At 35.9% G+C, this 26955-nt stretch overlaps 1 protein-coding gene across 2 annotated transcripts in view; it reads left to right on the forward strand.

Moving 5' to 3' along the window:
* TRAPPC8 (trafficking protein particle complex subunit 8) overlaps nt 1-26955 on the forward strand; it is an 81919-nt gene that overhangs the window by 49173 nt on the left and 5791 nt on the right. For both annotated transcript variants that reach the window (XM_086372859.1, XM_086372860.1), the window contains exons 15-27: nt 204-398; nt 812-942; nt 2110-2184; nt 2660-2786; nt 5395-5549; nt 10003-10445; nt 11966-12113; nt 13118-13214; nt 15248-15316; nt 15407-15465; nt 16676-16849; nt 20378-20479; nt 24106-24251. In XM_086372859.1, coding sequence (XP_086228985.1) covers nt 204-398; nt 812-942; nt 2110-2184; nt 2660-2786; nt 5395-5549; nt 10003-10445; nt 11966-12113; nt 13118-13214; nt 15248-15316; nt 15407-15465; nt 16676-16849; nt 20378-20479; nt 24106-24251 — 1921 coding nt within the window. The remainder of the gene's footprint in view (nt 1-203; nt 399-811; nt 943-2109; nt 2185-2659; nt 2787-5394; nt 5550-10002; nt 10446-11965; nt 12114-13117; nt 13215-15247; nt 15317-15406; nt 15466-16675; nt 16850-20377; nt 20480-24105; nt 24252-26955) is intronic.

The following is a 26955-nucleotide window of genomic DNA, read 5'->3' on the forward strand; positions in this document are numbered from 1 at the left end:
AGCATCAGTATTACAAGTTGAGTTCCAATTAGGCTAGAATTAGTAACAGAATATTTTTCTCTCAGCTAAAATTGAAAAAGGCAAGAATGGTGTATGTATGTATTTGGATACCTTAGATTTTTATTTAAAATATATTTCATTTGAGGGCAGGTGTTAATAAATAAGTGTATTTAGTAGTGGCACTTTTCTTTTTTATTTTTAAGGTGAAAAGCAAGCAGCTACTCATGTAAGTCTTGATCAAGAATATGACTCTGAATCCTCTCAGCAGTGGCGAGAGCTTGAGGAACAAGTGGTGTCTGTGGTCAACAGAGGAGTCCTTCCATCCAACTTCCATCCCACGCAGTATTGTTTGAACAGTTATTCAGATAACTCAAGGTTTCCCCTTGCAGTTGTGGAAGGTAATACACTTGAATTTTTATTCATGGTTTTTTACTTGTTTGTTTAGCTTACAGTGTATTCACAGTAATTTTTTGCATGCCAAATATGAGGGGAGGCTGAGGATACAAAAGTAAATTGAGTACTAGTGAGCTGCATTTATAAAACCAGGCAGTGGGGACTTTAATACAGGAATATTCAGTGTGCTTTTGGAATGTAGAAGAGAGAATGACAGAGTACAGAAAAATTATGGGGGAAATCTTCTAAGGAAGGTAATTTCAAAACCATATCCTGAATAAATGAACATTTACATAGAGAAAAAGGACAGTCTAGGCAGAAATGCAGAGCTTTGAAAGCAAGGTGTGTTCATAGAATTGAAGCATATGGTGATGTGTGGGGTTTATTAAAATTACTAACTTAGGCCTTTCTTTTGCAGAACCAATAACAGTGGAAGTGGCTTTTAGAAATCCTTTGAAAGTTCCACTTTTGTTGACTGATTTGTCATTGCTCTGGAAGTTTCAACCTAAATATGTCAGTGGAAAGGATAATGAAGAAGTTAAAGAACTAGTAAGTTGTTAAAAGGTATTTGTAATAAGCATGTTTCAGTAATAGTCTAACAGATGCTATAATAACATTTCAGCAGTTTCTGTTCAGGGAGCTGAACTTACTCTTTTCTTATGCTTATTTTCCCTCATTACAAAATGTATGATAATATGCTTGCTGCTGCTAAGTCACTTCAGTCGTGTCTGACTCTGTGTGACCCCATAGGGTGGGGAGCCCCACCAGGCTCCCCCGTCCCTGGGATTCTCCAGGCAAGAACACTGGAGTGGGTTGCCATTTCCTTCTCCAGTGCATGAAAGTGAAAAGTGAAAGGGAAGTCGCTCAGTCGTGCCAGACTCTTAGCGACCCCATGGACTGCAGCCTACCAGGCTCCTCCGTTCATGGGATTTTCCAGGCAAGAGTATTGGAGTGGGGTGCCATTGCCTTCTCCGGATAATATGCTTATTGTTGAAAATTAAAAGTATAAAATTTTTCCTTGTGATGAGAACACTTAAGATTTTCTCCCAACAACTTTCTTATATAACATGTAGCAGTATTAATTATATTTATTATGCTTTACATTGTTTCTTATATGTTATAACTGGAAGTTTATAACTTCTGATTGCTTTTATCCAGTTGCCCCTCTCCCCACTTCCTGCCTGTGATAACCACACATCAGTCTCTTTTTCCATGAGGTTGTTCATTTGTTCTGTTTTTGAAGTATAGTTGACTTACAATACTACATTAGTTCCTGATACACAATCCAGTGATTCGCTATTTCTGTGCATTTCAAAAGGATCACCATAAGTCTAGTTGTTGTCTGTCACCGTTCAAAGATGTTACAGAGTTATTGACTCTATTCCCCACTTTGTACTTCTTGTGACTCCTTTACTTTGTAAGGGGAAGTTTGTACTCTTAAATCACATTCACCTATTTCCTTTTTTTTTTTTTGTATTCACCTATTTCTTTCTTCCCCCTAGCGCCTCCCCTCTGACAACTATCTGTTTCTTCTCTGTATCTATAACTGTTTCTGTTTTGTATGTTGTTCACTTTGTATATTGCTTAGCACATAATAAAACCTAATAAATGCTAACTATAGCTATTGTCATTGTTGCTAAGTATTGATATGTAGCAGTGTTAATAATCTGATACTTGATTTATTCGAATGTATATTTTACATAATTTACTTTTCAGGTAAAAGGTGAACCCGAAATGATTGGAACTGAAGTTATTTCAGAATTCTTAATTAATAGTGAAGAATCTAAAGTGGTAATTATTACTTTTCTGTCACGCCTTTCTAAAAGTAAAATAACAGATTTTAAAAGCCTGTTTATTCAGTTTGTTTTCCAGTTTTCTTAAAAATTAAAATTTATCATCTTAGGAAACTGGAATTACATAGAAGAAAATAGGTTGGGAAAGTAGGTTTGCAGTGGTTTTTAGTTTGTTAATTTCCTAAGAAGCCTGGTAAACAAGGTTTTGCTTTCTTCTTGGGTTGAATGTTGTAATTTCATATGATATTTGGTTGGCCAGAATATCTTGGTTTTTATTAAAAGTTGTGGTGCCTATAATTATTGAGTTTAGAAAGTTTCTTTTGAAAAAAATGCTTTCCAGTAGGAGAAATCAGTTGAGAATTAAATAAATTTAGGTCTGAGTTTTTATTTTTGTAACATTACAGAATTTAGGTGTTGCGCTATTTAAGATATTGTGAAAACAGATAATAAGAGTGACTTAAATATCTCCACAGGCAAGGCTAAAGCTCTTTCCCCATCACATAGGGGAGCTGCATATTCTGGGAGTTGTGTATAACCTTGGTACCATTCAGGGCTCTGTGGCAGTAGATGGCATTGGTGCTCTTCCTGGATGTCACACAGGTAAAGCTATAGCATTGCTGAACAATTAGAAGCTAATAAGTAAATCTCCTTAGAATAAATTGAGAAATGAGATATTTTAAAATTAGGTTTAAAGTACCTTTAATATAGACATTTAATCAGATGAAAGAATGAATAATTGAATTATTTTTAACTCTGCAGTTGCTTAAAAAAAACTTTATTCCCTTCTGATGTATTTTTGATAATTCTGTGGTTCTACCCTATGTATTTTTCTTCTTTGTTACTGATCCACATTTAGTAAATTCTAAATTAATGTATTCTAAATTAAAAGACGCTTACTCCTTGGAAGGAAAGTTATGACCAACCTAGATAGCATATTCAAAAGCAGAGACGTTACTTTGCCAACAAAGGTCCGGCTAGTCAATCAAGCCTATGGTTTTTCCTGTGGTCATGTATGAATGTGAGAGTTGGACTGTGAAGAAGGCTGAGCACTGGAGAATTGATGCCTTTGAACTGTGGTGTTGGAGAAGACTCTTAAGAGTCCCTTGGACTGCAAGGAGATCCAACCAGTCCATTCTGAAGGAGATCAGCCCTGGGATTTCTTTGGAAGGAATGATGCTAAAGCTGAAACTCCAGTACTTTGGCCACCTCATGCGAAGAGTTGATTCATTGGAAAAGACTCTGATGCTGGGAGGGATTGGGGGCAGGAGGAGAAGGGGCCGACAGAGGATGAGATGGCTGGATGGCATCACCAACTCGATGGACGTGAGTCTGAGTGAACTCCAGGAGTTGGTGATGGACAGGGAGGCCTGGCGTGCTGCAGTTCATGGGGTCGCAAAGAGTCGGACCCGACTGAGCGACTGAACTGAACTGAACTGAGCTGAACCATTGGTTGAGATGTCTGCTGCCAGTACAAAGGTTGACTTAGGATAGTCTTTTTTTTTTTTTTGAATATTTATAAAAACATAGAGTGAACTAAGGACTAGTGTTTCCACATCATTGAATGTGAAATGACATAAAATTCTGTCATCTGTTTTGTAAAAAAAGAAGGATTTAGAGTTAAGCTGGTATTCTTGGTTCCCCAGAATTGATAAATTTTACAAATTTTTGAAGAGTAAAACTACCAGATACATGTTTAACACAGCTTGTCTTTTTTTTTTTTTTCCTTTAATTTCAGGAAACCATTCTCATTATTTTGTAATAATTATATGTTGCTATTTGAGTTAAAGTTGACAAGACTAGAGAGAGAATTTACTATAAAATTCCTCTCTCCTGTCTCTTCATTTTAATACCTGTCTATTTTTAACAAATTAATAGTTAGCAGACTTGAATTTAGCATTTATAAAAGCTTATTATTAATATTGAGAAATCTTTTGGGACCACTTGGAAAATTTGTTGGTTCTTTTAAAGTTCAGTTTGAAATTTCTCCTTGCTTGCATATCTAGGGTAATTTAGTAAAACATTTTTTTGGACCGTATACTGAAATGGAATGAATCCATAAGAATTCAAAAATTATAAAAAAAAAAATTGCCACTAAAGTATAGTATTCTGCAGTTTAGTACTACATGTATAATTCTTGGTTGACAAACACCAGAGGAGATTCTTCTACAAATAATATTGTTAATTTTTAAATATTTAAAGTAAGTTAGCTGAGTGTTAAAAACATTTTGAAGCTTCTTTCCTTTCCCACTAACCTATGATTTTAATTTTGTACCACAAAGTTATGATTGTCAATAAATTATAGCTAATTACTTCATTCAAGTTACCAAATACATGCATTAATAAATAATTTATAAATTTTTTATGATGTTAGTGGGCGAAGACCCTGAATTACCTATTAAAATAAATTGTACCTTATAGTAGAATTTAAATGAAGTTTTAGTGTAAAATGCTGATAGGGATCTGGGTCAAATGAGGTAATGGAAATGTTACCTTATATGTCTAGTCTGGGCATATCACAGTGAGCTTCAGCATATTAAAGGTTCTAAGTATTCCTGCTAAGAGGGAAATGGCAACCCACTCCAGTATGCTTGCCTGGAAAATCTCATGGACGGAAGAGCCTGGTAGGCTACAGTCCATGGGGTCACAAAGAGTTTGACACGACTGAGCGATAGGTTCTAAGTATCCCTGCAGGAAATACAGTTGTCTGCCTTTGCTATTTTCACACCTACGTGCAGTGCGTGGAAGTTTTTGGGGAAAAGCTCACATGCGTATTAAATGAGTTTAATTTTGAGAAAGCTATGTATGTTATAATTTTCTTTGTGTAGTCTATTGAGAAGGTACAGTTAAGTGTTGAGAAAGTATAGTTATTTATAATCCAGAAAGAATTCAAATTAGTATATATATTTGAATATGAATAGCTATTCTGTCAGATGGGTCTTTTTGGTTAATTATAGGTTTCAGAAACTTCCCATTTGATGATGTACAGTCCTTCTGCAAAGTAAGTCCTAAGAAAATGAGAAATTAAGCAGCATGCAATAGTAGATGTGGTTAAAATACGCTTAGTTCTTTGCTTAACCATGTTAATTGGTAATTGTCTAGAGTTCTTCTAGAAATAATCTGAAACATACAGTACTCATATATTCAGGCTAACTTGATGTCAGTTAACTTATCAAATTATTTTAGGGCATTGATTGTTTTTTTATTTTAGGAAAACATTCCTTGAGTATGTCAGTCCGAGGGAGACAGGATTTAGAAATTCAAGGTCCTCGACTTAACAACACAAAAGAAGAGAAAACGTCTATTAAATATGGTCCTGATCGACGTCTAGATCCCATAATTACTGAGGAAATGCCACTATTGGAGGTATTTCACTTTTTAAAAATTCATGAGCTTAATAATTTATCTCTAAGGTGAGGGTGATATTTTGGATAGATTAATTTTAGACTTTGAGATTGTTGATATATTGAAGTGCAGTTTTAAATTCTTGGTAAGCTAATGTTAAATAGATGTAATTCACAAAGACAAGATAATCATGCAAATTGGCATTAAGTCACAGCCAGGTTATAAGATATAATCCTCAAAATATTAATAGAAGTTGGGAAAAAGCTTCTAAAAGAACACTTTGATTGTTATTAAAATCAGTGACTCTTTCTGGGTAAGATATAAAAATAACAGTTAATTTTTATAAAATGTTTAAGCAATATAGATAGGTGTATGAATAAAAGCAATATTCATTTCACTTTCTTTGTGTCCCACACTGTCATGCCTTCATGCAGTCTTTTAGCTGCAAAAGATAGAAATTGATGCTAGGTAGTATTAAACCCACTGCCACCACCGCCCTCCCCACACCTATTATTTAGTTCAAAGGATTTTGGAATAACCTCATGGAAACTATAAACCATCATAGAACAGTAAGCTCAGGAAAGAATAAGGACTCAGCAGCTGTGGGAAATTTGTAAAACCTTTAGAAGGCATTACTTTCTAAATAACTTTTTATTTTATATTGGAGTATAGCCAGTTAACAATATTTGATAGTTTCAGGTGGTCAGTAAAGAGACTCAGCCGTACGTATACATGTATCCATTCTCTTCCAAATTCCCCTCCCACAGCCTACTACATAACGTTGAGCAGAGTTCCACGTGCTGTATAGTAGGACCTTGTTGGTTATCCATTTTAAACACAGCTGTGTGTACATGTCCATCCCAAACTCCTATTTTGATACAACTTTATTAGTCTTACAACTTCTGGTCTTTGTGCCACTTCATTACAAGATACATCAAGTGTCTAGGAGAGAACTGTGGCCCACCTTGAATCAGCTACCTGAGAGGCAGGCCGCTGGCACAGCCATGGAGTGTAAGTGTGAACCCTGGAAGGAGGTTCTTCCTCCTGCATCCTCAGATTGCCCTGGAAGGCGGGGGTTAGAAGCTTAGTCATTCACCTTCAGCCAGTGATACCAAACTGATGTTTCTCTTTTCAGACCTTTCCTTGTATATTTGTATATATTTTTAGTAATCATACTGCACATTTTATTCTGTGACTTGCTTTTTGCCTTTCTCAACAAAACCTGGTCTTTGTTCTCATTCAGTAAAAATTCTTTCACAGCTACATAAGGTATGCCTTTATTTAGATACATTATACTGTATTTTAGTCATTTATGTATCGATGGGTATGGGTCTGGCTTTTCATCATTACAGTTCTGCAGTAAACATTATGTATATATTTTGTCCATGCTCTAGTTTGGGCTATAGACTTTTAGAAATGGAATTGTTGGATCAATTGTGTAATGTACCACAGAATTACCTTTAGCAAGCCTCTCAGAATTGACACTTTTCCTTCAGAATGAGAGTGCCATTGCCTTGTGTCAGTGCCATACTGGATACTATCATGTTTTTATTTATTTATTTTTTTTAACTTTTGTAAATCAGGCTGGTGAAAAATGACGTTTCTTTGATAACTGATAAGGTTGGTTAGTCTTCATTTTTTTTGTCCATGTGATTTTTTTTCTTCTTTAAGTCCATATGATGCCCTTTAATTGGATGTTACTTCCTTTTTCTCATTGGATGATTTTATGGGTACTAATCCTAATACTTATAGTGGTGGGATCGGTAACATGCTCATGAAAATGGTGATATCTGTATGTGTTGAGCAAAAGGTATTGTTGAGCTGCATGTTTTCTGCCCAGATTTTACACCTGCTTAGTTATGTTGCAGACTTCCCAGGTGGCTCAGTGATAAAGAGTCCACCACCCAAGTATGAGAACATGGGTTTGATCCCTGGGTTTGGAAGATGCCCTGGAGAACGAAATGGCAGGCCACTCCAGTATTCTTGCCTGGAGAATCCCATGGACAGAGGAGCCTGACAGGCTGCAGTCCATGGGGGTCTCAGAAGAGTCAGACATGACTTAGTGACTAAACAGCAACAATAATTATGTTGCATTTAAAGAGCTGTACGGGGGATTCGCTGGTGGCCTGATGGTAAAGAATCCGCCTGTCAATGCAGGAAACACTAGTAATAATAATAAAAAATAAAGAGTTGTATAGGGCAAGTAGAAGACTTTCGACTGAAGTCAGTGCTCATTTCTGGTTAATAAATACTTGCACATACTTTATCTTTCATCTGGCGATTTTCATCATTTAAGATTTTTAACTTAGTTAAAAGAACGTCTATTATATTTGGATGAGTAATAGTACCTTACTATTAAATATACCTTAATATTAGTAAAAAAATTCGTAGAATATTCCCATTCCTTATGTCAGAAATATTTTGTAGATGTTTGAAGTGTTTAAGGGAGTAGTGAAAGAAGTAATCAATCTACAACATCTGATGAAATAGTCTCTTAATCAAAACAGAGTGAGCATGAAAATTACCGAAGCTGAGAAAAGATGAAAATTAAAGTGTCGTGTGTTAACTGTCAGGTGTGTAGCATACTGAAAGCATACAGCTGTGAGCTGTATCTACTGATTAGAAATATTTTGTTTTTAAGTTCTGTTGGAGAAAAAAACGGTGTCATTGCAAAACTTTTTCTTCCCTTATTAATTTTTTTTACATTTCATTAGAAAAAAGTTGTACATAGAAAAATAGAAGAGCAGGCCCTTCAGGTTCTCACTGTAGGCAGTATGTTGTATATATGACATTTATTCAACCAGACTTGCCTATCATGTCAGATCACTTGATGTTACAGATGAAATCACAATGACTAGCCTTACGTGTATCATTTTTACTTTATATGCCTATCACACATCTTGAGGATTAATTAGTAGAAGTGAAAGTCCTGGTTCTTGGTCTTATTTTCCATTAAAGTTTGAAGCTGTCTAAAACATAAACTTTTTATGAGGACTTTTAGCAGAAATGCATTTGAAGTAAAGGCTAGATATACTGGTTCTCCTTAGAGTCAACACAGTATATTTAGTAAAACTTTATTCTGAAGATATATACAGAGTATCCTACATATGGTTTCTCACTGGTCCTAGTCCACCACCCTTCCCGTTCTGCCAGTGCTGTTGCCTTACCCATGCTGTCTGGGTGTCTATGTGTTTTAGTGCATCTTTACAGTAGTCTTATTTCACTGGTTACTCATGCGGTTGTTCTTGATGTAACAACTCAAAATTGATATTCCTTCACAAATTTTAGCTTATTTGACTAAGCTTATTTGGTACTGGCTAACGAGTATATTATCTGTGTTTTCAGTATAGTGTTACGCTTAGTTTGTTTTTTCCTAACTTTTTAACCTGTGTTTTGGATTTCTGCATTAATCCCTTATTGTCTCGTGTCCATTTCTGAAGCTTCTCATTTCCCCTGATTTTATCTGATGCCTTAAGAATTTGGCCAGAATGAAGTCTTATTCAAACTTAGATTGAAACACACAGATATTTCCACTGGACTTTGATAACTCCTTTGGGACAGCCAGCGGTACCTTTACTACTCACACTCTTACTCTCTTATTCCTCCTTTCTGTGATTCTGTCAGAATACTTCTGACATTTATGCTTGTGGATCTTTTAAATGCAAATGACTTACTGGATGGTTTTGTTAGTCCATATTTCTAGCTCTTTAGTAAAGATCAACAGTCCCTCTCTGAAATCCTGAGGCCAGGCATGTGTTGAAAGTTTTTTGTTTTTTTTTTTAATATTTAGAAATCACGCATATACATGTGTGTTTTTATCTTCCACATTTTGTGACCCCTGTTGGGTTTGTGGCAGCACCAGTTATCAAGCACATTAACATAGCTTGAATGAACCACATGAATATTGCACTAAATTCCCACTTAGTCTATAAAGAATCTGTTAGTGAGATCAGGTTTCCCTCACACACTGGGTTATGGGAACCCTGAGGATATTCAGAGATAACCAGGTTTAAAAATTATGGATATGGAATCATGCTTCTGTATGTTCTCCTCTTTTCAGAGCTATTGTGCATCGCTTCATTTTAATGATGTATAAATAAATAGATGAGCTACTTTTTAAGTTGAGAGTGTTAAGGGCTCTTCAGCTGATAACTGTTCATGTAATCATGTTAAATGGCTTAATAGCTTGTCTTAACCATAATCTACACAGCTGTGAAAATTTTGCCGGTGGCCCTCTAGTTGTTGACATTGTACCTTTAATATGTAACTCTGAAATCTGCTACTGAGTAACATTGGTCTCTGTCTAAGAACTCATGGAGTTCTTAATAACCATATACACAGGGAGATATCAAAGAGAATGAATAAAATACTTGTAACCTTGTAGTAAAGAAATAACAGCAACTTAAAGTGTTATTCAGTAGAGGTTCAGAATTTTTAACAGACAATATAATAATATTTTTTCCCTCCAATGCAGGTGTTCTTTATACATTTTCCTACAGGGCTCCTCTGTGGAGAAATCCGAAAAGCCTATGTAGAATTTGTCAATGTCAGCAAATGTCCTCTTACTGGATTGAAGGTTGTTTCTAAACGTCCAGAGTTCTTTACCTTTGGTGGTAACACAGCTGTTCTAACACCGCTGAGTCCCTCGGCTTCCGAGAACTGTAGTGCTTACAAGACTGTTGTGACAGATTCTACCTCTGTGTGTACAGCACTCGTATCGTCAGCTTCGTCTGTGGACTTTGGCATTGGCATAGGAAGTCAGCCAGAGGTGATTTCTGTTCCCCTTCCTGACACTGTTCTCCTACCTGGAGCTTCAGTTCAGCTACCAATGTGGTTACGTGGGCCAGATGAAGAAGGTGTCCATGAAATTAACTTTTTGTTTTACTATGAAAGTGTTAAAAAGCAGCCTAAAATACGGTGAGTATTACAAAATTTTTTAGATTTAACCTCTGCATTAAGGATACGTATATATGAAAAAAAGTGAAAGTGTTACCGACTCTTTGCGACCCCATAGACTAAGTGTATGTAGACTGCCAGGCTCCTTTGTCCATGGAATTCTCCAGGCGTGAATACTGGAGTGGGTAGCCATTCCCTTCTCCAGTGGATCTTCCTGACCCAGGGATCTAACCTGGGTCTCTTACATTGCAGGCAGATTCTTTATCATCTGAGCCACCAGGAAAGTATATACCCATTCAAATAAACATTTTATTATTTGTTAACATATGTTGTTGTTTACTAAGAAATTACCGTTATCCAAATTATGCATGAAGTTTTTATCTGAGGTTGTCCCTAATCTGAGTAGCCAGAAGTGGAAAAAAATTAAGCTACATTAATCTTTTTCATGCTTCTTTCTGTAAACTTCATGGCTTTTTGATACAGCTCTGTGGTCAGAGCTACCACATAATAATGAAATTCACAGGTACCATGAATTAAGAGTGTCATTAGTATACGAAGACAAGTTGCCTACAGTCATCCTTTTTAAAGAAAATTATTTTAACTTTTCCTTTTCTCTAGTGCCCTCCTCTGCCTCCCCCAATTTGTGTGTTTGCAGAGCAAGTAATTTGGGTGGTATTATGGATATCTCTGAAGAAATCAAAACACAAGGAGCTGTAGCTTGTATATTTGCACGACAGAGTATTTCATGCTAATCCTATTGTCATTTTTACAGAATTAACTTGGAATAATTGTGCTACTTTTTAAAATTTGTTTGACTATTTAAAATATCATAAAAGGTTTACTATGAGAACAAAAAGATACAATACTTGTAAGGAAAAGTATGTTGTTAGGTCCTCAGTAAATGTTAATTCCCCTTAAGAAGATGAGTCCTCTGGCCAAAGCAATTCATTAAGGCTTTGTGGAATGTAGTAGTGGTGAAATGAGCTTCCAAAGAAAGTAAAGGTTTCAGAATTTGAATGTCAAAGGGTATAGGCAAAAGAGTAGTAGGTATTCCAGGAAGTAGCTGTATATATGGATAAATATTGACAAGTTAGGAGATACAAACTGAATATAGTTAGTTTGGCTACAGTGTAAAATGTGTAAAAGGGGAATGAAGATTGAATTGTAAAGTTCTCTTGTGGAGAGTCTTGAATGCCAGGTGAAAGTGTGTAATTTATCAGTACTTGGTAGCATCCAGTAACTTTGGAACTATTATCAGAAGAGTCATAATCAAGACGTAACTATATGATGATTACTTTCAGGTCTGTGCTCTGGATGAATTTGAGCAGGGAAAAAGGGAGACTAATAGTTTTCTTCCTAACTGGGAGTAAAGAATTGAACTAAAGTTAGGCTAACTAGATACTCTTACGTTATTGTCTTTGTTTTTTTAATAGTATAAATGGTCCTGAGAGTGAATAGGTTTTAAAAACTTTATTTGGAATTAGAGAATCATAGTGCTGGGAGAGGTTCTTAGATTAAATTTATAATTTTTACTTCTTTAGTCACAGAATATTAAGACATACTGCAGTCATTTGTACCAGCCGATCTTTGAATGTGCGAGCCACTGTCTGCAGAAGTAATTCTCTTGAAGATGAGGAGGGCAGAGGAGGCAATATGCTAGTCTTTGTGGATGTGGAAAATACCAATACTGTAAGTTGGTTTAAAAATAAATTTTGTTTTCAATGAATTTTTTTCCTTCACAAGGCAGCATAAGCTAGGAATTTAGGGAGTGTTCATTTGGAATAGAATATAAAAATATCCTACTTCTCAATTTGCTTTTGTGGCTTTATCCTTTAGTGCTTCAAATAAAAGGATCTAGTGGTATTAATATGCTGCACAGTCGTATGGTGTATAGCCATACATACCACTAATTCAACCCAAAAGAGATCTTATAAAATGCTTTCTAGTCTCACCATTGAGAACGTCTTTTGATGTGATTAAATTTACAAAGTTCTATTAGGATTTCACATTCAGTAGTAACTTGATAACCACTCACTTACACATTTCCAACAGTACCATTTCCTTTATATAAAGCATTTCAAACATTTTATTTACTATTCCTGTTTATGTACTCTAAATATAAAAATGAAAATTCTTGAAGGAAGGGAATGTGATCTTATTAAAATAGAATCTTAGCTTCAGATTGATTCAGTTTAGATACCGATTTGAATTGTTATTAATTCTGTAATGTCCTTTTTCTTTCAACTCCATAAATTTGTAAGGTTATTTCAAGTTGATTGTATTTTGGGATTCTGTTCTTTGTTGCTTTTTTGCCTTAATAAGAATGTGATAGACGAAAAAAAAATAAAATGAAAGTGCTATGGTTTTGATTAAAAATTGATAAATAATTTTTGATAAATAACTCACTATGATAGATTCTAATAACTGAATGCCTTTCAGTATTTAAAAATTTGCCACCAGAAGTATAATTAAATCTGTTTCTTGGATAGGTGATGACTTACCTGTTTTAAGAATGTTTGTGAAGGAATTTAAATAATTGCCATTCCTGAAATATATAGTGTTAATTTATTTCAGAATAAAAATTGCATCTTATGTTTAACTGATAGTGACTTTGATAGCAGTGTCCTTCTCAGTAGAATATACTAAGTTAGTGCCTCTAAATCCTAAATGACTCTCTTACTTCTTTTTGATAGAGTGAAGCAGGTGTGAAGGAATTCCATATAGTACAAGTATCAAGTAGTAGTAAACACTGGAAGTTACAGAAGTCTGTAAATCTCTCTGAAAACAAAGGTTTGTGCTTTTTCCCTCTTCAGAATAAATTCTGATATCTTTATTAGTTTACTCTTCTTCAGAACAGTACCAGAATATAATAAGATTATTGGTGCTTTTCTTATAATTAACTTTTTTAAGCATTAAATTGTGCATTCATTACATTGCATGATTTTTAATGAAACTACCCATCTTAATCAATGATTTCCCATCTTTTTATTGCACATCTTTTCTATTTGTATATTCTTTTTTAAAAAAATTCAGTTGTGGGACTTCGCTGGTGGTCTAGTGGTTAAGACTTCACCTTCCAGTGCAGTGGGTACAGGTTTGATCCCTGATCGGGGAGCTAAGATCCCACATGTCTCGTGGCTAAAAAGCTAAAACATAAAACTGAAGCAGTACTGTAACAAATTCGATAGTGACTTTTAGAAATGATCTATCAAAAAAAAAAAAATTCAATTGTAAAATTAGTGCTTGAATATATGGTCACAGTCAAAATTTCAAATAGTACAGAAGCATATAGACTAGTTTCTCTTTGTTTCCTTTACTGTTGGTAAGCTGTTTTTCTGTATATAATCATACTTCTATGTTGATTGGCTTTTCTGTGTATTTCCAAACCCATATAACACTTAAAAGAACATGCACACTTGTGATATGTATTGTGTAATTGTTTTCCAAAATATTTCTATCATTTTATCATCTTGCCAGTAATATGAGAGTACTTAGTGCTTGTCAGAATAGATTGAAGCTGGCAAAATAATACTCTTTCTAGAAAGAATTGTACATGTATTTTAAAAGATTAAAAAAATGTTTTAAACCCTTACCTAGCCTCACAGTAATCCTTATTTTTGGAATTTATACAAAGGAATTAATTCAAAAATATAAGAAGATCCATATATTGAGAGCAGTTTATTTCAGGGTTATGTTTAATAGGGAAAAATTGAATGTTATCTTTAATGTGAATTAAGCTACAACTCATGTTGTCATTAAAATATATAAGCTTTTAAAATGTGTCTGTAATATAGTGGGAAAATGCATCATAGCAAACTATGTGCATATAATAATATTGATACAAATTATCCACATGAAAAAATACTGATAGGAAATGAAATGATAGCATGGTGGGGTTGTGTGCTCCCTGGCTCCCAAATTCTAAGTTTTCAAAATTTCTGTTTATCTGTATGAACGTGAATTTCAGGAAAATTTAATCTTACCCTTTTAACGAATTGAATGAGATTTGCTTCACTGAGAGAAAAGCAAAGATGTTTTTCAGTCAGTTCAGTTGCTCAGTCGTGTCTGACTCTTTGCGACCCCGTGGACTGCAGCATGCCAGGCTTCCCTGTCCGACAAGAGCTCCCGGAGCTTGCTCAAACTCTTGTCCATAGAGTACGTGATGTCATCCAACCGTCTCATTCTCTCTCGTCCTTTTCTTCTCTTGCCTTCAATCTTTCCCAGCATTGGGGTCTTTTCCAGTAAGTCAGTTCTTCGCATCAGGTGGCCAAAGTATTGGAGTTTAAGTTTCAGCATCAGTCCTTCCAGTGAATATTCAGGACTGATTTCCTTTAGGTTTGACTGGTTGGATCTCCTTGCAGTCCAGGGGACTCTCAAGAGTCTTCTCTAGCACCGCAGTTCGAAAGCATCAGTTCTTCAGCACTCAGCTTTCTTTATAGTCCAACTCTTACATCCATACATGACTACTGGAAAAACCATAGCTTTGACTATTCAGACCTTTGTTGGCAAAGTAATGTCTCTGCTTTTTAATATGCTGTCTAACGGTTGGTCATAGGTTTTATTCCAAGGAGCAAGTGTGTTTTAATTTCATGGCTGCAGTCACCATTTGCAGTGATTTTGGAGCCCAAGAAAATAAAGTCTGTCACTGTTTCCATTGTTTCTCCATTTGCCATGAAGTGATAGGACCAGATGCCATTAAATAAACATTATTTCTAATGATGAAATGTTTTCCAGTTTGGCTATAGAAGTCTGAGTAATGAACTAGGTTTTACCATTTTACAAACGGAGAAAGATCTTTGAAATTTACTCTTTTCTTTTCCTAGACGCCAAACTTGCCAGTAGGGAGAAGGGAAAGTTTTGTTTCAAGGCAACACAGTGTAAGGAAGAAGAAGGTAAATTCATTTTAGTGTCACACTTTCTTAAATGGTCATTTTCTGTTTCGTGCCAATGATATGATTAGTTTGTTCTCCTCCATTTTTTAGTTGTTACGGAGGTCTCAGAAAAATACACCTTTGCAGATATCATCTTTGGAAATGAACAGGTATGCAAGTAAACCTAATAGCATTTGATATTTAAAGTTACAGTTCTGGAGTATCTTGACTGTTTTGGCAAAACTGTTACTCTGGTAATCTCTAAATTCTTTGGTGGATGAACATGTCAGCTTTGTTGAGTTTTGCAACTGTTGTCATGTCCCAAATCAAATAAAAATGCTATATGTAGTATGCCATTTTAATTAGTAATTTAAAATTAGCTTTCTTTTAGATTGTAAGATACTCAGGAGATAAATTTAGCTCTTGGCATTAAAAAAAGGAACAGGATTATAGGAAAGAAACTACCTATTTGGAAAAGTGATCACAGTGGAACATACAGATGATGATCCCCTGGATTTGGGAATATCAAATGGTTCTGAGACCCAAATAATAAGCTGTTTGTAATTTTTTTTTTTTGGTAATGAGATAACTGAAAATTTTTTGTAATTTTTGTAACAAGCGAACTATGTGAACAGTGGTTTAACAGAAAAAAGTTCATGTCTGAGGGGGAAAATCTTACATATTTATTAATATTTAATAATTAACTTGGAAGCTTAACATCTGCTTAACAGAATTTATAATACAGGAAATTAAGTGTCGAGATTCTAAAGTGAAACACAGTATTCTATTAACTAGGGGAAATTCTGTAGTTCTGAGTCTGTTTAAAAGTCTTTTCCCTTATTCTCTCCCTTCAAGTGTAAAAGCTAAGTTAATGCCAATAATTTCATTTGAGTTGTGTTTCATTGGGTATCACCTAGTCTTCCAAGTATTTGATTGGGAAATACTTGTTATTTTTAATAGTAAAACAAATTTTTAAATAGGAAAAAATAATTAAAAATTTTTCTTTTTAACAATCTACTTTTTTTTAAACTGAAGAATTGTTTACAATATTTTATTAGTTTCAAGTGTTCACAGCAAAGTGATTCAGTTGTACATACATATTTATATATATGTTCTTCAGATTCTCAACAGTTAACTTCCTATTTTCTTTTAATACCCATTTGTCTTCCCTGGATACTTGGAAGGTCCAAGTTAATGTCATGGCAGTATAGATTTAAGATTCAGGGTAATTTGTACCAAATATTTTAGGTGTTCAAGCATTAGGGTGGCCTTCTTATATTCAACCAAATTGATAAGAAATGTATAAGTTGTAGAAATACAAATTTTGGCAGGGTATATCTAATTGAAAACACATATAGACAAGTGATTTCCTTTTAACAGATAGTAAGTTCAGCAAGCCCATGTGCAGACTTCTTCTATAGGAGTTTATCCTCTGAATTGAAGAAACCACAAGCCCAGTCTTCGGTGCATACAGGAAAACAGTCAGTAGAGGATGTTATGAAATTAATCCAGAAGTGCAATGAGGTGGATTTGAATATTGTGGTGTTGTGGAAGGTATGTGTTGTTAAATTATTTCAGCAAGCCTTATTTATACTTGATTCTTAAGCTGAACAGTAAATGTAAGCTACTATGTATATTTTTTCTGCTTAAATTTTCCAATTTGAGTTTGAAAGCTGTTTTATAACTTTTTGTTAACAATTCCAGATGACTTTTTTTTTTTTTTTTTTGCCTAAAGGAAAAAAATATTCATTCAAATTAAATGACTTTGTTCTGTTACTTACTACTTACAAGAGGTACTGAGAATATTGTAAAACATGATAAGCTCCATGAAAGCAAAGTGCTATTATTAAACTGTTTATTGTGAGCATTTTCAAACTCTGTAAAAGGAAAAATAACACCACATACCTCTAGGTACCCATTACTCAGGCTCCAGCAGCCACTAATTTGCTGAGGTTCATTTTCCACTGGTATTCCATTAGCTCCTTTACTTTATTTTTACCTTCCTTTATTTTTATTTTGTACTATGTATTTTTAATGACATAATATTTCATCTGTAAAAGCATTTTGTAAACTGCTTTTCTAGCAGATGAGGACTTTCTTGTTGAATATAACCCTGCCATATGATTATCTCACTCTAATTAACAAAAAAATTATTTATAATTACCTAATTGTTGATCTCTGAAATTTTCCAGATTGTTTGAAAATACCATTTTAATAAAAAAAAAAAAAAAACAGATTCAAATGCCATCTACACATACTCATGGCAGACTGCTGCTGCTGCTGCTGCTAAGTCACTTCAGTCGCGTCCGACTCTGTGCGACCCCATAGACGGCAGCCCACCAGGCTCCCCTGTCCCTGGGATTCTCCAGGCAAGAACACTGGAGTGGGTTGCCATTTCCTTCTCCAGTGCATGAAAGTGAAAAGTGAAAGTGAAGTCCCTCAGTCATGTCCGACTCCCAGCAACCCCATGGACTGCAGCCCACCAGGCTCCTCCGTCCATGGGATTTTCCAGGCAAGGGTACTGGAGTGGGGTGCCATTGGCCTTCTCTTCATGGCAGACTAGAATGAGGTAATTTAGGCATTGGTCTCCCCTAACTGAGGGTTCCATCCCGGGGTTGGGAAGTTCCCCTGGAGGAGGGCATGGCAACCCATTCCAGAGTTCTTGCCTAGAGAATCCCTACGGACAGAGAAGCCTGGTGGTTGCAAAGAGTCGGACATGACTGAAGTGACTTAGCACGCACGCAAAGTTAACTTGAACTATAATACAGAGATTTATTTTTCACAGTATACCCTTTTGTATCTTAAGTATGTGTCTTTAGAAATGATTCTACACTGAAATTTAGGACCTTGCCTAGGGATATTCACCTGAACTCTGTGAAGAGGTTTTATTTTGTATTGTCCAGTACAGAGGCCTAACACTGGGACATGTTCATGGTAGATGATCAGAACGTGCATTTTAAATTAATTCAGATGTTCTAGCGTGTTCTTTTTACCAAGCTGTACATTTTTAAATCAACTTTCCTGAAACCGAGCTGGCTTTACATGAGTTCCAATAAAAGTACTTAAGCAAATTGACTCTTGTTGATTATAGAAGGTAAAGATGCTTAATGCTAAAAGGATAAATTATACATTGTTACCTTGAAATCAAATGTCCTTGAAGCTTTGAGTCAAAATTCTATTTTTAGCCTCAATAGCATTGCCCCTTTATGTAAACCAACCATCCATTAAGTGTATAATAGACCTTATGCATTTGTAGCTGTCACTCCACAAACGCCTGCAATGTAACAATTATAATATATCTGAGACAGGATCTTGAGTAATGTGTGCTGTAGTCTGTACTTATTGTTGAGCCCACAGTAACCTTGGTTGGAGGGGTGAGTTATCATTTTAAAAATCACCCTGAATGAAAATCAGCTACTATTATTGCTGATCGCATGAAGAAGAAGAAAACTACCCAAGACTGTGATGCTCCACAGTTAGGAAATGGAAGTTTGAATAGATTAAAGGATGGGATATTGTCTGGTATGTGATAAGTTTATGATTCAGCTCATTTGAGAAAGTGACTAGTAGGTTTTCCTTAGTGAGGGCTCTGAATAATGCACAAAGTATCCCCTTGACTGAAAGAAAACTTGACAATTCATATAAGTTGTGGAGTGGATGCTTAGGGAACATAGCACTCTAATAAAATATGATTCAGAAGAAAACTAAGACCTTGGACAACATTTTTGTTTAAAAAAAATTAGTTGTAAGGGGGTATGATTGAAAGTGTGAAAGTGTTACTCACTCAGTCGTGTCCAACTGTGCAACCCCATGGACTGTAGCCCCCAGGCTCCTCTGCCTATGGGATTTTCCAGGCAAGAATACTGGAGTGGGTTGCCATGCCCTTCTCCAGGCGATCTTCCTGACCCAGGGATTGAACCCGGGTCTCCTGCATGGCAGGTAGATTCTTTACCATCTGAGCCACCAGGGAAAGCCCAAGGGGGTGTAATACAGCTTCTAATTATTCTTAACCAAAAATAAAGGTTTGTTTTGAAAAACGAAGACTTTGTGCAGGAGAGACTGCATTATAGGGTTATGCATGATTTTTTTTTGATCTCACAAGACCACTGAAAGAGATGTGTGTCCTTTGTCAGGACTTTATCAGCTGTCATCCTCTCGATTAAAGATCACTTCATCAAGTATTTATTTAACTCCTCCTGCATTTCTCAGTTGTGTGTGGATGGATGCTAAGCAGGCCTTGGGCCTGCCTGGGCCTTAGTGCAGCACTTCTCCAAGTGTGATCAGTGGATGGCAAATTGCCACACGTGTTAAGTATAGAAATTGAAAATAAACATTTTTGGAATGTTTATAGCATTTGACTCAGTAATTTTGAATCTGTTGAGTCTAATAGTTAAAAAACATTGGGCTTGTCAAAAAAAAAAAAAAAAAGAATTTAACTATCTGTAGTTGCATAATGTGATGTTAAGTATATCAGAGCCATTTAGAGATTTTATTTTCTCCAGGATAGAAGTTCAAGAAGAAGAATTACATGCTGGAATAAGTTTTAATATAGATTAAATTAGGCCATTGTATAAGAAGAAAAAAAGCCTTTTTTTTTTTAAGCTTATGTACTTAAATTTAAGATCTCCAAGGACCTGGCATTTCCACTTATAGGATTTACAATTATACTCACTGATTTTGCTCTACTACGTGATAACTCTGGTATGTCTTAGAAGCACAAGTATAAGAAAAAGCCTTTTGCCTGTATATTGTCAATCCAGTAAAGAAAAAAGCTTGTGTTACGGTATAGCACTGTTCTTTTTGGGCCAGCTTCTTAAGCATTCTAGAGAGAATTAGGAAAGGTTTCAAGATTTGTTTCTCCAATATCCAGGTCAACTGTTTTATATTGAGGCAGAGCAGATTTTGACAGATACTTTATTGATTGAAGGAATGAATAAAAGTTAGAAATGCTGACACAGTCATGAGTATTGGTATTTGATAGATATTAGCTGTAATACCTCAACTTTCCAGCAGATTTTGCCTTGGTTACTTTTGAGGTTACTGCCAAGCAGGGGTAACGTTTTTGTGGTTTGTTCTTCTTAGGCTTATGTAGTGGAAGACAGTAAGCAGCTTATTTTGGAAGGTCAGCACCATGTTGTTCTTCGCACTATAGGAAAAGAAGCTTTTTCATATCCTCAGAAACAGGTAATGACATGCTTTGGGGCCTCCTGTGAACTTGTGGGGGGGGGTTTGTTTGGTTGTTTTGCGTTTTTGAAGGTGTCTGATTTCTGCAAGCTTTTATACTGAGATTTGAGTTGGGGGTTGGTAGCAGAAAGCTGATTAAAATTAAAAATGAACAAATTGATTTTGAAGTTTGCTAGCCCTTAATATGGAGAAGGCAGTGGCACCCCACTCCAGTACTCTTGCCTGGAAAATCCTATGGGCAGAGGAGCCTGGAACGCTGCCGTCTATGGGGTCACTTTCACTTTTCACTTTTATGCATTGGAGAAGGAAATGGCAACCTACTCCAGTGTTCTTGCCTAGAGAATCCCAGGGACGGGGGAGCCTGGTAGGGTGCTGTCTATGAGGTCGCACAGAGTCAGACACGACTGAAGCGACTTAGCAGCAGCAGCCCTTAATAAGAGCATTAAGATGCATTTGTGATCCTGGAGTTTCCTAAGATATACTCTTTATTGAATCTAGAACTCATAGTTATAAAAAGAATTGACTTGTATGAGAGGAAGGAACCATATCCTCTATCTTACCTTGCTTATTGTTCAGCAGGCCCACACCATTGCAAAACTTAATGGGACTGGTCATAGAGTGTAAAGGAGGGCCTCTGGAGTTGCGCAGCAGCTGTACTGTTTGTTTTCTCATTTCTCCTAAAATACTGTTTAATCTTATCAAAAGTTCTCATCATATATATAAATAAAATTTAAGCATATTAGTCTTGTGATTCAAAGTAAGTTGCAGACATCTGCCTATCTGCCCCCTAAATACTTGACTGAGTATTCCTGAAGACAAAGACAATCTTCTCCGTAATCACAGAAACCATTACTAATTCAGGAAGTTTAACATTGATGCAGTACTCATATATACAGTCTAAATTCAGATGTCATCGACGGTCTTAGTTATAAGACTTGGTTTGCTTTTTCCCATTCAGAATTCAGTCCAGGATCGAACACTGTGTTCACTTGTCTCTTCAGTCTCTTTTAATCTGGAACATTTTCTGAACCTTTATTTTTCAGTTATCATGTAGACATTTTTGAAGAGCCTTGGCCAGTTATTTTAATGTAAAATAATACTTTAAATATTTCTTATCAAATTAAAGTTACACATTTTTAACTGAAATACTTCCTAAGTGATGTTATATCCCTGTCAGTGTATTACATCAGAAGGCACATGAGAGTCTCCCCTGATGGTCCAGCAGTTAAGACTCTGCCTTTCAATGCAAGGGGTTGGTTCGATCCCTGGTTGGGGAGCTAAGATCCCTCACGTCTCAGCGCCAAAAAACCAAAGCATAAAACAAAATCAATATTGTAACAAATTCAATAGAGACTTTAAAAATGATCCATGTCAAAAAATCTTAAAAAAAATAAAAAGGCACGTGATATTAATTTGTGCCATTATAGGTGATGGATCATTTGATTAAGATATTACCTGCCATGTTTCTCCACAGTATTACTATTTTTCTTTTTATTTATAAGAAGTAATTGTGGGGAGATAATTTGGGACTATGTAAATGTGATTTCTCATCAAAGTTAGGTATACTAGCTTTACATTCCATTGGTAATAATATAATTTGAATTGATTTTTACTTTAGTGATGACTAATGGTAATTTTCTGTTAGGTTTAATGAAGATATATTTAACCCCAAATCTCTTTTGTACTTTCAGAAAGTTTTTTTCCTCAAACTGAGTTGATTAATTAAAAATCTCATTTTATTTATAAATTGTCATATTTTGATAATTTGGAACATCTCAAGGCAAGATTTTCATTTATAAAATGAAACAAAGTGTTCTCTATAAAATTTACTCATGTTATATTCCCATTTTACAAAAATACTATCTAGGGCATATCCCTTTTATTTCTCTGTATTTCACCTTTGAAATATTTTACATGATTAGCTGAGTTGGGAGATATGGCATGTTCATCATATTGAGGATAATATATATGGAGCTCAGAGACTTTAAGATTGATGACCTAGTGCAATTTACTTGCATAACTTGATAAACTTTAGCTTACTTATAAAACAGGGAGTATATCTTGCCTCTCTTGTGATGGAACTCTCTATCTTGGAGTATAACTGTCTGTCACCCTTATTGGAAAAAACTACTGTACAAATTGTCCAGCACTCACTGTGAAAATTGTTGCTGCTTTTAAGCTGACAGAGAGGGACGCTTTTGTCAGTATTCCCTCAGTAAATTAGCTTCAGGTTTTTGGTAGCCTTTTATGGCTGTTGTTCATGTGTTTGCCTCCTGGTAGGTGGTATGTAGAGATTCAGTATAGTTTAGAAGCCTCAAATAACAGCTTGTTTATCTTAGATGATTATACTGTGTTAAACAATAGGATATTTTTTGAACTTTTTATTAAAGTTTAACAAAAATGCAGAAGAGTGAGTTTTCACAAATTGAAGAACACTCCAGTATAAGCAGGACCCAGATTAAGAAGGGAAACTTCAGACGTTCAGCTCCTTCTGGCTTCCAGGCACAAGTTTTTCCTCCTCCAGAGTAAACCTCTACAGTCACTTTCCTCTCACTCATAAGTTAAAAACAAATTTGAATATTGCTTTGGCAGCTGTATAAATCAAGGGTCAGCAAACTTTTTCTGAGGAAAGCTGGATAATAAACATTTCTGACTTTGCTGGCCAGAAGGTTTTTGTCAGAATTACTCATCTCTGTTGTTTAGAGTCCCAAAGCAGCCATAGCCAGTATGTAAACAAATGGATGTGGCTCTGTTTCCATAAAACTCTCTTTACAAAAACCAGAAGCAGGCTGGCTTTGGCCCATGGGATGTGGTTCGCCAGTCCTGGGTGTAGATCAGATTCCAACTAGGCTACCAGGAAATTAAAAAATCAAAATTTTCTGATGGTAAAGGAAAATGGAGAAAAAATTAATCAAGGAAGAGGACTTCCATGGTGGTCCAGTGGTTGGGAGTCTGCCTATCAATGCAGAGGACATGGGTTTGATCCTCGGTCTGGGAAGATACATGCTTGGGGACAGCTAGGCTGGTGAGCCACAACTAGTGAAGCCCATGCACCTAGAGCCTGTGCTCCACAGCAAGAGAACCCATCCAGTGAGAAGCCTGTGCACTGCAACTTATAGAGAGTAGCCCCCACTCACTGCGGTTAGAGAAAGCACACCCACAGCAAGGAAGACCCAGTGCAGCCATAAATAAATAAGGAGAATATTTTAAAAAACTCTCGAAGCAGATGATATACAATTGAATGTCTATAGCCTAAGTACTAAGCAGTTTTATTAGATGAGAAACACAGCAACTTTTGAAATTATTATTATTGTGAACCCATTTTTACGTATGAGGAAATTAAGTCTTGAAGTATTAAATAACTATAGAACTACTATGTGAGGTTGTTGGATATCAAGTTAACACTAGCACATAATAGAGAATGAATAAATGATTACAGATCCTAGTTTTTTATCCTAGGTTGTATTGCACATGATTTCTACTGTTAGTTTATTAGTTTTTACAGCAGAAAAAGTATTGTACATGCTTTACTTTATTTCCACTGGTTTTAGCTTCTTTTGTTTGTATCTGTTAAACCTTACTTTAAGAAGGCAGTGTTTTCATTGTTGTATTTTTTCTTTTCTCAGGAGCCACCAGAAATGGAACTATTAAAATTTTTCAGGCCAGAAAACACTACAGTTTCCTCAAGACCATCAGCAGAGCAGCTTTCTAATCTTATTAAAACGAGTCTTCACTATCCAGAATCATTTAATCATCCCTTTCATCAAAAAAGGTTTGAGATGTATTTTTGTTAAAATTTTTCTGCAATATACACACCTGTGTGTGCATGCACACACATCCACACGTTTATTAATAGCATTCACACAAATATTGAAGAAGAAATCTAGACTAATATTGAGTCTACAGAAATTGCCATTAAGTAATTTACGTGTTACTATGGTTATTATATGTTGCTACTGTAATTAATAGATGGATATTTCCTCAGCCAATTAGTTGTCAGAAGTTTTCTTTTGATGAACATATATATCATTAAGTCAAAAAGAAAAATAGTAAATCATTTTGTTTTTGTTTTAGATACAGAATAAACCTGAGACATGACTATGGTGTAGATTCATCAGTTTACATTTAGACAGCATCATTGGCTTAAGGTTTACCAAGTGTTAAACTTTTGGGGGGTGATGTATTTATAATTTTGACAAATAGTTTGATTACATAAATTTGAGGTTCTAAAATAAAAGGTCCTAAGTCAGGTGATACTTCAAAAAGGAGCTGGTTTGCAGATATAAAACAAGATGGAGTGAAGTCTGTTAGAGCCAGTCTGTAAATTAGAATTGAAGGTGTAAGTTTTGGTGAAGGCACCATGGGTAGGGGTAGGGAAGAGGTGGGATAGAACAAGAGAGAATGGTGACCCATAGAACAGTGGTATTGGAGAGATGAGCTAAGGAGCAAGGAGTCCATCAAGAATACTGGTCGAGAAGTAGCAGTCAAAGAATTAGGAAGACAAGACCAGTGAGTAGAAAGTGGGATCAAAGAGGTGGAGTGAGAGCAGTTCAAGGAGAAGAAAGTGGCTGCAAAAAGTCGTTTCATTGGTTCTGACGATAAAGAAGTCATTCCTGATTTTGAGAAGACTCTTAACTGTATGAGGGGTGGAAGCATGACACAGTAGGTTTTGAGGAGAGATAGAGGTGGGAAGGAAGTAAGGATACTGGTGTAGACCACCAGCCTTTCAAGAAGCCTGGCTGTGAACAGGGATCAGGGAATACCCTTCAGTATTACTGTTTTCTTACTTAGAAGATACAGATTGTATTTATGGTCTTGAAGGAAATGATGGGACGCAAGAAGGGCAACAAAACCCTTAATAGATGAAAAGGTAACGCTGAAAAGTGGCAGGATTAGCTTTGGACAAAAAGATGAAAGTAGGGAGAAATTTTAACAAGTCTGCACATGCCTCCCTTTTAGAGAGTTTGTAGGAGCAAGGTTAAGTACTCAAAGTACTCTAGGAAATGAGAAAGGGTAGAGAATTTTTAAAAGTGAAATTTGAGGATAACTACTGAGAGGAATGAGAAGCTGGCTGAGAACACAGAGTGCTGGGCAAAACGAAGACCTTCACAGAGACTTAGGAGCATCAGAAGTATCTAAAACGTAACTTGAATGGTGCCAACCATTTTTAAACCTTTTTATTGTGAAATATAACACATTAAAAAATGAAGTTGCTCAGTTGTGTCCGACTCTTTGCAACCCCATGGACTGTAGCCCACCAGGCTCCTCCGTCCATGGGATTTTCCAGGCAAGAATACTGGAGTGGGTTGCCATTTCCTTCTCCAGGGGATCTTCCCCATCCAGGGATCGAATCCAGGTCTCCCGCATTTTAGGCAGACGCTTTATCATCTGAGCCACCAGGGAAGTATAACACATAGAAAAGTTCTCAAAACTGAAAATGTGTGGCCACAGTGATTCTTTTCCATAAAACTAATACCCAAAAAATCATCTCTAGGGAAGAAAAAATTGCTAGCAGTCTCAAGCCCCCTGTGTACTTGCCGTCCATCCCCAGTATTAGCAGTCATTTCTTTGCTCCTCTTTATAATTTTCCAACCAAGTTTACATCTCCGTATTTTGATTTTTGTGGGGTTTTTGAACTTTAGTATTATACAGAGTTTATTCTTTTTATGCCCAGTTTCTTTCAAACTAGTTTTACTAATTAGTACATCCCCACTAGTAGTACGTGGGAGTTCCTTCTGTTGATACCTTCACCAACACTTTCTGTTGTCAGACTTCTAAAAATTTTAGCCATTTAAGTTATTTTTAAATACTTTTGGTCTTAAATCTTTGTCTAGGTCTTAATTGCTCGGTACTCAGTCTGTGTGCCTTTGACTGACAGAGGCATGCTGGTATCACTTGAGGAAATTAAAAAAAAAAAGGAAGATGCTTTGATCCTACTCCCAGAGATTCCCATTTGATTGGCCAAGGGTTCAGGCAGGACATCCAGAGTTCCTGAAGTTCTCCAGGTGATTCTAATGTGCAGCCAAAGCTGAGGAAAGAAATGTTTTATCCCTACTGAACCTGTCTTGATTTCACACACTTGCATAGACAGTTTTGATTCCATAATATTTCATTGTACCTCACGGTTCTACTTTGTCCCTGTTTATCAAACCCTGTCCTGCATCATGTATTTCCTGAACATCTTAGATTCCATGGTGCTGCTTAGTGGTTAAAACCTGGGCTGTGTGTTAGAGGCTGGAACATGAAGGACTTCTCCGTGTGATTTTGTTAGGGTTGAAAAGCATCATAGAAACTTGGCAGTGCAGGGAAGTATGTAAAACAGGACAGATTTGATCAAACTAAAGCAGAACAGTGAGCTAAAATAAAGCATCACAGAATTCAAACTGTGCATGGAAGTATGTGAAAACAAGGAAGGGTCGAGAAGGATAAGATACGGCAGTTTCTTCCAACTTGGCTGCACATTAGAATCACCTGGA

This window comes from Bos grunniens, chromosome 24 (genome assembly GCF_055505025.1).
Source record: "Bos grunniens cultivar Pamir isolate PY7600 chromosome 24, Bosgru_T2T1.0, whole genome shotgun sequence".
NCBI lineage: Eukaryota > Metazoa > Chordata > Mammalia > Artiodactyla > Bovidae > Bos > Bos grunniens.